General features: G+C 55.2%; 1 protein-coding gene and 1 long non-coding RNA gene across 2 annotated transcripts; both read right to left on the reverse strand.

Annotated features, from left to right (window-relative positions):
• Positions 1 to 738: 738 nt before the first annotated feature.
• On the reverse strand, positions 739 to 6,806 carry IRF2BPL (interferon regulatory factor 2 binding protein like). Its single transcript, XM_045451648.1, has one exon. It carries the CDS (start codon positions 3,975 to 3,977, stop codon positions 1,608 to 1,610), a length of 2,370 nt encoding a protein of 789 aa, XP_045307604.1. The 5' UTR covers positions 3,978 to 6,806; the 3' UTR covers positions 739 to 1,607.
• A 738-nt stretch (positions 6,807 to 7,544) lies between these two features.
• LOC123584119 lies at positions 7,545 to 9,593 on the reverse strand. The gene is made up of 2 exons (XR_006705172.1): positions 9,109 to 9,593; positions 7,545 to 8,372 (listed from the first exon to the last, which is right to left on the reverse strand). It is a non-coding gene; the product is annotated as an uncharacterized LOC123584119 (long non-coding RNA).
• Positions 9,594 to 11,021: the final 1,428 nt, after the last annotated feature.

The raw sequence follows: 11,021 nt of genomic DNA on the forward strand, positions 1-11,021 counted from the left end.
TTGACTAGACGAATACTTGAATTTCTTCACCAGTGGGAATGGGTTTTACTTGATGTCATAAGGGACCTTTGCCTCAGGAACTGGATTTGGCTTTTTTTCTCTTCCCCCGCTCCCCACAATTCTCACCAGCTAAGTGTCCAGCCTTTGGAAGTACTTATCATAAAGAGAAGAAACAGGAGTGATGAATGAGGTGGCCCTGCTTTTCCAATACATCAGCTGGAAGCTGCTGGCAACTCTCCTGGCTCAGTCCATGCTTGTGTTTCCCTGTTGCCCACACCCTTCATGCCTCCGCGGACAGCTCCCAGCTCTCTGGCATTTTTGCTTTACATGTGGCGTGATTTCTGCCACATCGAAGAGGCAAAGCATCCTAGCTTTTTTGTTTTGCTTTTTCCCACTTGAACTCAAGTCACAGCTGCACTGGAGAGTTCCTGACAATGCCATTTGCAGCTGGGGCGTGCATGGGGAAAATAGAGACGCAGAAGAGTAAACAGAAATTGCTTAGTCAGCAACCATCCTGCCCCCAGAGGTGAATGTAAATAGCCTGGTACTGGGGGGGGGGGGGGGGGGGGGGAGGGGGGAGGGGCAGCCAGCCAGCACAAGGCCTTCTACAGATGCCAACCTCTCAGGGCTTGCAAAGGCACCAGCATTTGTGTCCTCTGCTGGTAGGGAGGGTGTCCCCTATGTTGGAACTATGTGGCCTTAGCTCTAGAAAAACACACTTGCTGACTCAGGGCAGAATTAATATCAATTGAATTTATTACAAGTTACTAAGCTCCAAGGCACATTACAGTGTTCTGTTAACTACAGAAATGTATAAAGGACAAACAGAGCAGACTCCCCATGTCTAGCATTTCGCTCTACTGTTCAAAAGCATCCGTGCATCAATAAAACAAAAACAAAACAACACGTGAAGATCCAACACATCCAGGTCAGTAGAAACAAACCAAAACATTTTCCCTCACAAACTTGCAACAAAAAACACCCCATCCCCCCCAACACCTCCCCCTTACCATTTTGCAAACAAAACAGAGTAACAAAACAAAACGGAACAAAACCAACAAAATAAAGTGAAGACTTCAACACTCGGGGCTGTTTAGAAAGAAGCTTTCACCATTTTATAGCTTTTTTTTTTTTTTTTTTTTTTTTTTTTTTTTTTTTTTTAGGCAGCAACACTGGCCTTGGCAAAACAAAACAAAAAGTCATTTTCTTTTGTGTTTTTTTTTTTTTTCCTTTCAGAGAGTGCATAACATTTACAAAAATACACACCAGCAGCAGTCGTTGCTAAGGGCTATTAATTCGGTACCTAGGCAAACACTCTGCCACCAAATAAATGCTAACGAAATGATGCAAATGACCCAACCAATATTATACTGCTTAACACAAACCAGCTTATCCTTCAAATGAAGAAGTTACATACCTTTTGTTTCAAAATATAGAAACATACGACGAAAATAATGTCTATACATAAGACTAACTTTTTGCAGTTTGTTATATTCACAATTCTACACCTTGGGGGTGAGGGAAGGGAGGGGGGAGGGGGGTGGGGGAGGGGCCCTCTGGATCGGAGAGGAGCCGGTCAGGGGCAAAGGAGGTGGCTGTCTTGTGGTTCAAGGGTCTCTCTCCTTTTTCACTTTAACATCTCCAGCTAAGATCGTCGCGATTTCGCCCTGCATGAAGGCCCAAGGTACATTCGACCCAACCAGGGGGCATTTCTCTCCACTGGGGCAGTACACCTCGCCGGTGGCCCCCTGGGCCTTGATACTCTCTCTAGAGCAAGGGAAACAGAATTTGTGGCTGGGGACGGATGGGCACTGAACGAAATGCGTGTCCTCCAAACGTTCGTGGCAAATGGTACAGCAGAGGGGCCCGCTGTTGGCCATAGGGGAATCCGGAATGTTTTGGGGGTGCACTTGGTCCATGCCCGGGTGGGTGCTAGGAGGCGGGGGCGCCACCTGTAAATTCAGGTCCCCGTTCCGTGATGCCAAGCGGCGCTGCCCGGGCACCGAGGCCGGTGACACCGGGCTGCTGCTGTTGCGCCGCGCGGACGCAGTGGTTGAGTGCACGGAGCTGCCGTCCTTGGGCGAGTGCGCCGTGCCCAGAGTGTCTGCCACCGACATGAGGGCGGCCATGGGGGAAGGGCCGTTCTGGGGGGCTGACTCGGGCGGGGTGGTCCGGTTGGAATGGGGTCCCAGGGGCGGAGGCGGTGGGGGCGGACCTCCGGCGGCATGCCCGGGCGCCGCAAAGCCCCCGGCCGTCATGGTGAGCTTTAGTGCCTCGCTCTGGTTCGCCATCCACTGCTGCCTCTGCTGCTCCTCGCCCAGCTTCAGGGCGCCCTCGGCGGAATCCGGGGGCTCAGGGGACGCCTTCCTCTTGCGAAGACTGGCAGCTGTGCCCCGACCCGAAGGGGCGGCAGGCGGCAGGGCCCCGGTGCCCGGGGGCGCGCTGGGGGCGCGGCTTAGACTCACCAGCGCCGTGGGCAGCATGGGGCAGCTGGCGTCCAGGTAGGGCTGGGGCAGCATGTCGGCGCCGGGCACGCCCTCCTTGAAGAAGCGCACGGCCTCAGGCAGCAGGTCTCCAAGTAGACGCCAGTCCCCGGAGCCGTGCTTCTTTTCGTACTCCAGATACTTGAAGCCGGAGGAGAGACCCCGGCCGAAGTCCTTCATACAGTCCTGGTACATCTGCTTGGCCACACCAGATGCGCTGGAGTACACGTTGCCTGAGCCCGTGGGGTACTCGATGAACAGCTTCAACTCGTAGTCCATGCCCGGCTTGGAGACAGCATCGAAGGCAAAGACGCGGCCCAGTAGAGAGTGGTCCTTCTTGAAACGCACCTCGTAGGGCGTACAGCCAGCCAGCGTGAGCAGCGTGTCGCGGACCATCTTAGGCTTGTTGGCCCACTCCTCCGCGCGGTTGCGCAGGCTCTCGCTCAGCTCAGCCAGGGCCTCGGCGTTCCGCTGCTTCTCCTTCAGCTCGCGCTCCTGGTCTGTACTCGATACCGAGCCGGGCCTTTTGCCGCCAGCACCTACACCCACCTCGGCCACTGACGACGAGGTGGAAGACGACGCTGAGGACGACGCGGCTGATACGCCTGGGGCGCCCCCCAGACAAGCGGGGCCCCCGGGCGCCCCTGGGGGCGCGGGCGTCGGGGGCCCACGGCTGCCCAGGCCGTGCGGCGGCGGTGGGGGCAGCACGGCGGCACTGGCCGGGCCGTTAAGCAGCGTCTGCGGCAGCAGGTTGGGGGGCACCGTGAGCTGGGGGCCTCCACCGCCCCCCGGGTTGGGCAGCCCCGTCACTAGCCCACCGTGCGTCCCGCGCCGAGACGCCACCGACGCCGCAGCTGAAGAGGAGTTGGGGCTCTGGCGGTTCAGCTCTGGGGGTCCCTCCTCCGGTGTTGGCTTGGGGAAACCATTTGGGCCCCCCAGGCCGTTGGGCAGCCGCGCGGCGTGGCTGCTGCTTCCCAGGCTCACCGGCGGTGGAGGATACTCGAAGCGGCTGCGCTGCTCCACCGCGGCGGCGGCGGCGGCGGCAGCGGCGGCGGCAGCGCTCAGGCCATAGCGTTCCAGGCCGGACGGGGCCGCCAGCACCGCAGGCTTGCTGGAACCATCGACGTGGTTGAGCTGTTGTTGCTGTTGCTGCTGCTGCTGTTGTTGCTGCTGCTGTTGCTGCTGCTGCTGTTGCTGTGCGGCGGCAGCTGCCGCCGCTGCCGCAGCCGCCGCCTCTTTAGCCGACAGGGCCACCGTCTTGACCCCGACGGGCGGCGGCGGCCCGGGGGAGCGGCCGTCCTGAAAGCAGCCGTGCGCCCGCTTCAGCTGGCGCGCGGTCTCGATCACGAACTCGATGCGATCGGCGCCCTCGTAGTTGACGCAACCGCGGCATACGGGTTCCGAGAAGTCCCAGATCATGGCCCAGGGCATGCGGGGCAGGTCGCACAGGTAGCAAGATTGTCTCCGGGACGAGGACACCTGCGCCGCCGACATGATGCCCGCCCTGGGGAAGGTAGGCCCCCGCCCAGGCTGTCTCCGCGGCGCCTTCTCCTCCGGGAGGACTGGCCGGCTGGGGAGGGAGTCCGGCTGCGGGGGAGGAAGGGGGGGCGAGAAAGTTCTGCCCCAGGGGTTGGAGGGAGCGCGAGTCTCCACCGCCGGCGCAGCGCCTCTCCGCGGGGGCTCCACCGCCGGGGCGGCGGACGAGTTCAGCCCGCTCCTCGCCCCCACCTCCTACTGCGGCTGTCTCGTCGGGAGGGGAGCTCAGGCGCCTTCTTCCTGGTGCCGCGCACCCGGGCTGGAAGCGTCGGGCCCGAGGGGAGGGGGCGAGGGTGCCGAGTGCTGGCCGCCGTTGGCTCTTGGCCCCCTCCCCGGAGTGGCTGGTGCTTGGAAGCTCGAAAGGGGCTGTCTCTTCCTCTCCCCTAGGGGCCCCGCTACGAGCTGCGTCCTCTCCCCGCCAGGCTCCCCGGGGCGAAGGCTAGAGGGTTCAGTGCCACCCGGTGCCCGGGTCCAATCTTGCTGAAGTCGCTGCTTCCCCGGAGGGCCGGGGGAGGGAGGGGGTGGCAGCCGAGAGGTGCTTCTCCCCTCCGCAGCGTCGGCCGTTCCGCTGGCGGCGCCTCGGTTTGCACGGCCGAAGGGAGCCGCCGCGGCCACTGCTTCCAGAACGCACGAGAGCAGAGGAGAGGAGCGCACGCAAGCAGGCTCCCGCCGCCCCCAGGCCTGGCCGGCGCCCGGGCCGCCGCTGTTGGCGGCGCTCACGTTGGCTGCAGGGCGCTCGCGCGGCGCCTCGGCCCGGGTCGCATCCCTTCCCGCTCGCACTCGCCCGGAATGTGGGGTTGTGATTGTTACTCTACGTTCCGGAGGCGCGTCTCGGCGCTCCCGCTCGCGCTGCGGCTCGCGCTGTCCCCGGCTTGGCCGCGCGGGATGCCGCCCGGGCGGAGCGCTGACGTCACCACCATGCTCTGCACCAGTTCTGCCCCCCCCCCTTACACTTCCTCTGTCTGTGGAGCCCACTTGTTGCTCGGGGAAGGCGCATGCGCGGCAGGACGCCCAGATTCCTCCCAGTCGGCCCCGCCTCCGCGCCTCCGCCTTCCCCTCCCCCCTCACCGTGTGTGTACAACAGCTGAGGCCGGGCGAGCTAATGCTGGAAGTCCAGGGCTGGGGGTGGAAATTAAACAGACGATGACCTTTCCTTTCCCCGCCCGGCTTTCCCAAGTAAAAACGCATTAAAAAACCACAAGCGTCATTTCCGATCCCGCTCCCTACCCCACCCCGGGCAGTGAATTTAAATGTCCAGTTTCAAGATTTTCGTTGCGAATTTCGTTTAGGGTACTACCCATTTCATCTGTAATCAAAGCTCTCCCACCCCCGCCGGTATGGATGTTACATTCATTGCTACCATTGATGCCAAAGCACCTGCAAAATTAGCTGTTTTCCATTGGTCCAGAAACTGCCTTTTCGATTTCTTTTTGTGCTCTCGTTTAGGAGCCCGAGTTTCAATGACAGAGCTAAATGAATTCAGGGTGAGCTACTCCTCCCCCCCAGTCGCACTCTAAAAATTTTGGCTTAGTGTCTAAAGACGCTACGAGCGAGCACCCAGAGCACCCGGAGGCCTTTAAGGAAAACAAGCTACTGGCTGCTCACAGCTGCAGTTGGGGGCAGGGAGGGGGAAGGTGCTGCAGAGGCCAAACAGGTGAGTGCTTTTTCCCGGTTTGATAAAAGAAGGTGGAGCAGCATTTAATAATATTGCTATCTCTTTGTAAAGCACAGTGGCAGTTTCAAGATTCTTTCTCACATGTTGTGATTTCATTCCGTAGTGCTCAGAAAGCTGAGCAAGGCCGTGATGTCTTTTCCGTTAGGGGATCACTGCTCATCATTATTGCTTATTGCAAAAACAGATAAGGTTGGTCGTAGCTCTAGTTAGGACAGTTCCACTGATTCTTCTAAGTACTGGGTCTGCTCCTCCCACCCTCATCCCACCGTCATGAAAACTGAGATTATCATGGGCTAGGCTGGAGGAGAGGAAGCAATAGAAGGGGCTTTCAGGTTCTGGAGTTTGTTGAACCTGGTTGGAATTTCCTCTGTATCATTTACTAGCTTTGTGACCTTGAGCTAGTTACTTTCTTTCACATCACCTGTTTTCCCTCTGTAAAATGGGATCATAGCCCCCACCTTACTAGAATTGTTTGCGATTTTGTTTTGTTTTTTGTCATAATCGGAGGTAACTCACTGAGATTGCTGTAAGCCAGACACTGCCAGGTGGTTTTCCTGCGTCATCATTAAACTCTCAATACTGTCTCCCAGGTAGATACTATCATTAGCTGTTTTGCAGGCTCAGAAAGTAAAGAGGTTAAATGACTTGCCCAAGGTCACACAGCCATTAGAGATGGAGGTGGGATCTGCATCCAGTAATTCTGGTTTGAGAGGTAGCTGTGACAAACTCAGGTTCTCAAAGGTGATTTGCAGTCCTCACAATTTCCATCGGCCCTTCTTTGTTACATACAATCTCACGTAAAGTGCTATACAAAATACACCTTCATAACCAACCCCCATCCTTCCCTTTCCAAACAGGTTGTGCCAGTGAGTTCTCACACATAAAGAAGTTTTGGATCTGCCACTGCCACAGACTGAAACAAACACACCATACGCTGTGTAGAGCACAGTGTCAGGCTTCACAGGAAGTAAGTGTTGGTTATTAGTAGTATTGATATTAATGTTGGTACTATTGCTACTTAACATGTGAAAGTACTTTGTAAATTGCATAAAATGTGAGGGTCATTATGCACATCACTACTGTTACTACTAATTGTAATAAAGTTGAGTGTAAGAAACAAGATGTATTTATTTTTATTTTGACACTTGACCTTCAGACACTGTTCTGCCACCCAGCACTCCTCAGCACATGGTTCTCCCGCTCATTCTGGGGTCAGAGGTGCAAAGGAAGGGGAATTTTAAGGATGGGGAGAAAAGGGGAAGGAAGAGCCCTAGGGAACCCCTCTTTCATCTCAGAGCAGCCGGATTTCTGTTATTGCAAAAAGAAAAAAAAGAAAAAAAGGGAGCTCGCTGTGCACCCCCCAACAATAATAAACTTTCCCAGGCTGACTGGCTCCCAGCAGTGATTCCTCTGTAAAGAGCTGCTCCAGGGCATTGCCTCACCCTTCCAAACTTCAGCCCTCCCCACACCACAGCTATCCTGGAGTGAGTCAAAACATAGGGCTGGGAAATGGAGTGACATCCCCACCAGCCCAGGGCTCCAGGCTCATTAGCTTTGGCTAGGCTGCTTCACCCATTTCTTTACATTAATATTTATCCAGCCCACCCCTTTATTAAACCAAAAATACTGAGGAACGGCAACCTAGCCCCAACCCTCTAGCCAGGCTGCTAGAGAAAGCAAGTTGGAGTCTATGTCACAGTGTTATGTTTGGTATGCGTGCACATATGTCTCCATCTCCCTGTCTGTCTCTGTCTTCGCTGTTACTAAAGGAGAGATATATATACACATACATGCCGGGTGTCTTCAGACACACTGAGTTAGAAATAAACATGCATTTAAACAAACTTCCATTACAGTCTCATAATCCTTTAATTTAAAAAGCATAGTTCTCTTGACACCCTTCCACCCTCAAAGAATCACCGTCATTTATGGTGGTCAGTTTTGTCCTAACTGCTTGTCTGAGATGGCCCTATTTGGGGATGTGTCCAGGATTGTGAGAAGCAAGAACATCAATGTTTTGAGGGTAGATTCTCCCTGGAAGGCGAAGCCCCTGTGACAGTGCTGTGTCCACAGTGTGGGTGGGAAAGATGGGGTTGTTCTGGGGCTCCACCTAAGACAGCAGGTGGAGAGACTGGAGGTGGGGTCTGGGAGACCAGCAAAGCCAGGTTCAACCAGGCTCAAGGAGGAAATGCCTGCAGTCCTCCCTGAATTTACTTCCTATGGTTGTCGCTCCTCCAGCGTGCCATCTGAGCTGACACCCTCAGAGAACTGTCCCCCTCTAAACTGGTCAACTCTCCACTTGGCCTTGCCAGAGACCACCGCCCAACCTTAAGGGTGAGAAGGTCGCAGCGTGTCCACACATTTCTAAGCTCCCTGCAGTCTCCCTTCTGTCCCCGAGCCGTTTCGAGCCCTTTGTGGCAGAGATGGGTCGGGCTGGGGACTCTTCGGCCTGGCATCCCTGCCGCCAACTGGCTCAGCCTTCGAAGAGGCCCGGGCTGAACCTCGCGTCACCCCGCTGCACAGCCGTATGCAGCCAAGCGCTCTGGCAGGAGAAAGGCCTTTTTTGGTAACGCTGTGCCTGGCGGTAAGCTGGACCCGGTGAAAACAAACGTCTGGGTTGGGCCTTGCTCCGGCCTCTCCAAGGGACCCCTTCCCCAGGAGCCAGGAACCTCGGGGATCTGGGGGAGGGAGAACCAGTCAGCGCAGTAATTTACACATTTTCTCGGGTTCCGTGGCGGAAGTATTTGCCTTTTCCTAAAGTATTAATTCTGCTATTTAAAAAAAGTATTAACTTAGGCCAGGGCGTAGAGTTACGCAAGAGCCACTCGAGCGTGAAAGCCCAGGAACAACGTGATTCGCTGAGAATCCCTGGGGAGGGGAGCCAGCGCCACCCGCCAGGACCTGCCCAGCCTGCGGCGCGCGGGCAGCCGGGCGCTCTGGGCAAAGCTGGGTGGAAGAAAAGGAGGACGACGTAGTGGTTGGTGCTGGCACAGCGGCCTCAGCGAGCGATCAGATCTCTGACTGCTTTCTTCCTGAAGGGGCGGGGAGCAGGGAAGGAAAGAAAGGCCGAGGGAGTCGCGTCTGGTTCCTGCCTCCTCCCCGTTTCCTCTTCGCCAGCGTGCCAGGGCACCGGGGAGCCCAGCGCTGCCCTCAGCAAAAGCTTGCTGTGTGTTTTTAGGTCCAAAAATAAAGGAGCCCTGGAATGAGCCTCCTAAGGACCAGGCCTAGAGAGAAAAAATGGGAAGCGGCAGACAAGGGTTCTATTCACTGGCCCAGTTGGGTTAAAGCAAATACCCACACCCCAAGAAGGGGAGTAACCGAGAAGGAGACCTTGGAGGACTAGAGTCAGAGGAGAGCTTGGCAGGGGAGCAACTAAGGCCACAGGTGCGCAGAACCCCGGACCCTCCATCCTACCGGCTTCCGCATGGGCCTCAGCAGGGAGCAGGGGTGCCAGTGGGTTCCCACCAGTCCGCACCAGTGCTGGGGATTTCCACTGCCTAGCTTCGGAGACCGGTCGCCGCCGCCGCCCGCTTTCCTGCTGGGGGCCGCCAGAAGGCGGGGCCTCAGAGCGGGAAGCCCTCCCTGAGGCCTCCCGGTCCCACCGTCAAGTCGGTCAAGTCTGGTACAGACGGGCCATCATCATCACTGCTGTCACTGGTTGGGGTGGATGGCTATGATCTGCAAATATTTTGACTTGCCTGAGCTGGGCAGTCAACCCCTAACTCAGGAGGAGGAAAGGAAATATGTACATTGTACATATTTACATTATGTTGTTCCACTTGGACTTGGCTGACCCTAAGTAGCTATCTGACCTTGAGCAAATCACTTGAACTTGGTTTCTTAAGTCTGTAAAATGGGAATAATTTCACTGCCTCCTTTGCCTGACTCATTGGTCTGCATGGAAGATACAAGATTATAATGTACTTAATAAAATGTAAGAGATTATGAACAATATAATGACGGCCATTTGTCTAGGGCCCTGCAGTGCATTCCCAGACATTATCTCACCGATCCCCCACCAGCCCTGTGAGGTAGGTGTTACTTTCATCACTCTCCTGTATAGGTGAGGAAAGCAGGTCCAGAGCTAGTTCAGAATCACTGGAAACCAGGTTCTCTGGCTTTAAACCCAGCATTCCTTATTCTCCCCCACGAGTTGCTAGCTTTTTGGGAGGGAGTGGGGGGAAGTCCCCGGATGCCTCTAAGAAATTCAGAAACTGCAAGAAAGTGAAATGCATCTCCCCACAAGAGTTTGCAGGTTAAGAATGTCACTGCTGTCCCAATAGATGCAGAATTATGCACAAATTAGCCTGAGTTATTTTGGAGGTACAGTCACTAGTCAGTCAGCTTTGAGCAAAATGGTGTAACTGCTTCCCTGGCATCCCCTGAGACTTTTTTCTCTCTCTGGGTTTTCTATACCCGGCCTTAGGAGGGAGGGTTTGGAGGAAAATCTGAAGCTCTCGAACACACCAAAGCATTGGGAAACTTACTAAATTACCCTCACCGAGGATAGCTGCGTTTTATTTATTTATTTATTTATTTATTTATTTATTTATTTATTTATTTATGAGAGACAGAGAGAGCATGAACAGGGGAGGGGCAGAGAGAGACAGAGAGGGAGACACAGAATTCAAAGCAGGCTCCAGGCTCCGAGCTGTCAGCACAGAGCACGAAGCAGGACTCCACCTCACAAACCGCGAATCATGACCTGAGCTGAAGTTGGGCGCTTAACTGAGCCACCCAGGCGCCCCTGAGGATAGCCACATTTTAAATGTTCACCCCTGAGGAGGACCCCAGGCTGAATGATGAAGGGGAAGGAGGAAAGCTGAGAGCATACCTTTTATGGTGGAAGGAACCTCTTTCCAGACCCACAAGCGATATCACATAGGAAACAACCCTTTGTTCTCACAGACCCACAGTCCATATCACATAAGAAACAACCCTTTGTTCTCACCTAATTCAGGTAACACTGACTACACACCCACCCAAACTGTGCAGGCCTGTATTTGGGCTGGAGGCCACTTGGTAAGTACGGCTGCTGTCCTCAGAACACTTCTCGCCCAGGGGAGGTCTATACCCCTGACAACCAAACCTGGCCTAGGCATCATTGGAGATAGGAGGTGAGGGAACAAGGGGTATCCCCAACCCTGATCCATCTAGAGGACCACCACGCTTTAATTTGAATTTCCCTCTCTGGCCAGACCTAGAGGATCCAAGCCTGATATGTCCCTAGTGGGTGTGAAACTATTCTCATCACTTACTTTTGCTTCAAAGCTGAAACTGGGCCACCAGATGGCCTGGTGGGTTTCCATTCCCCAGCTCCTTGACGT

The sequence above is a fragment of the Leopardus geoffroyi genome, chromosome B3, assembly GCF_018350155.1.
Source record: "Leopardus geoffroyi isolate Oge1 chromosome B3, O.geoffroyi_Oge1_pat1.0, whole genome shotgun sequence".
Classification (NCBI taxonomy): domain Eukaryota; kingdom Metazoa; phylum Chordata; class Mammalia; order Carnivora; family Felidae; genus Leopardus; species Leopardus geoffroyi.

Excerpts from the sequence above, each read along its gene's own strand:
- IRF2BPL (XM_045451648.1), bottom strand. The coding sequence starts at position 3,977 with ATGTCGGCGGCGCAGGTGTCCTCGTCCCGGAGACAATCTTGCTACCTG.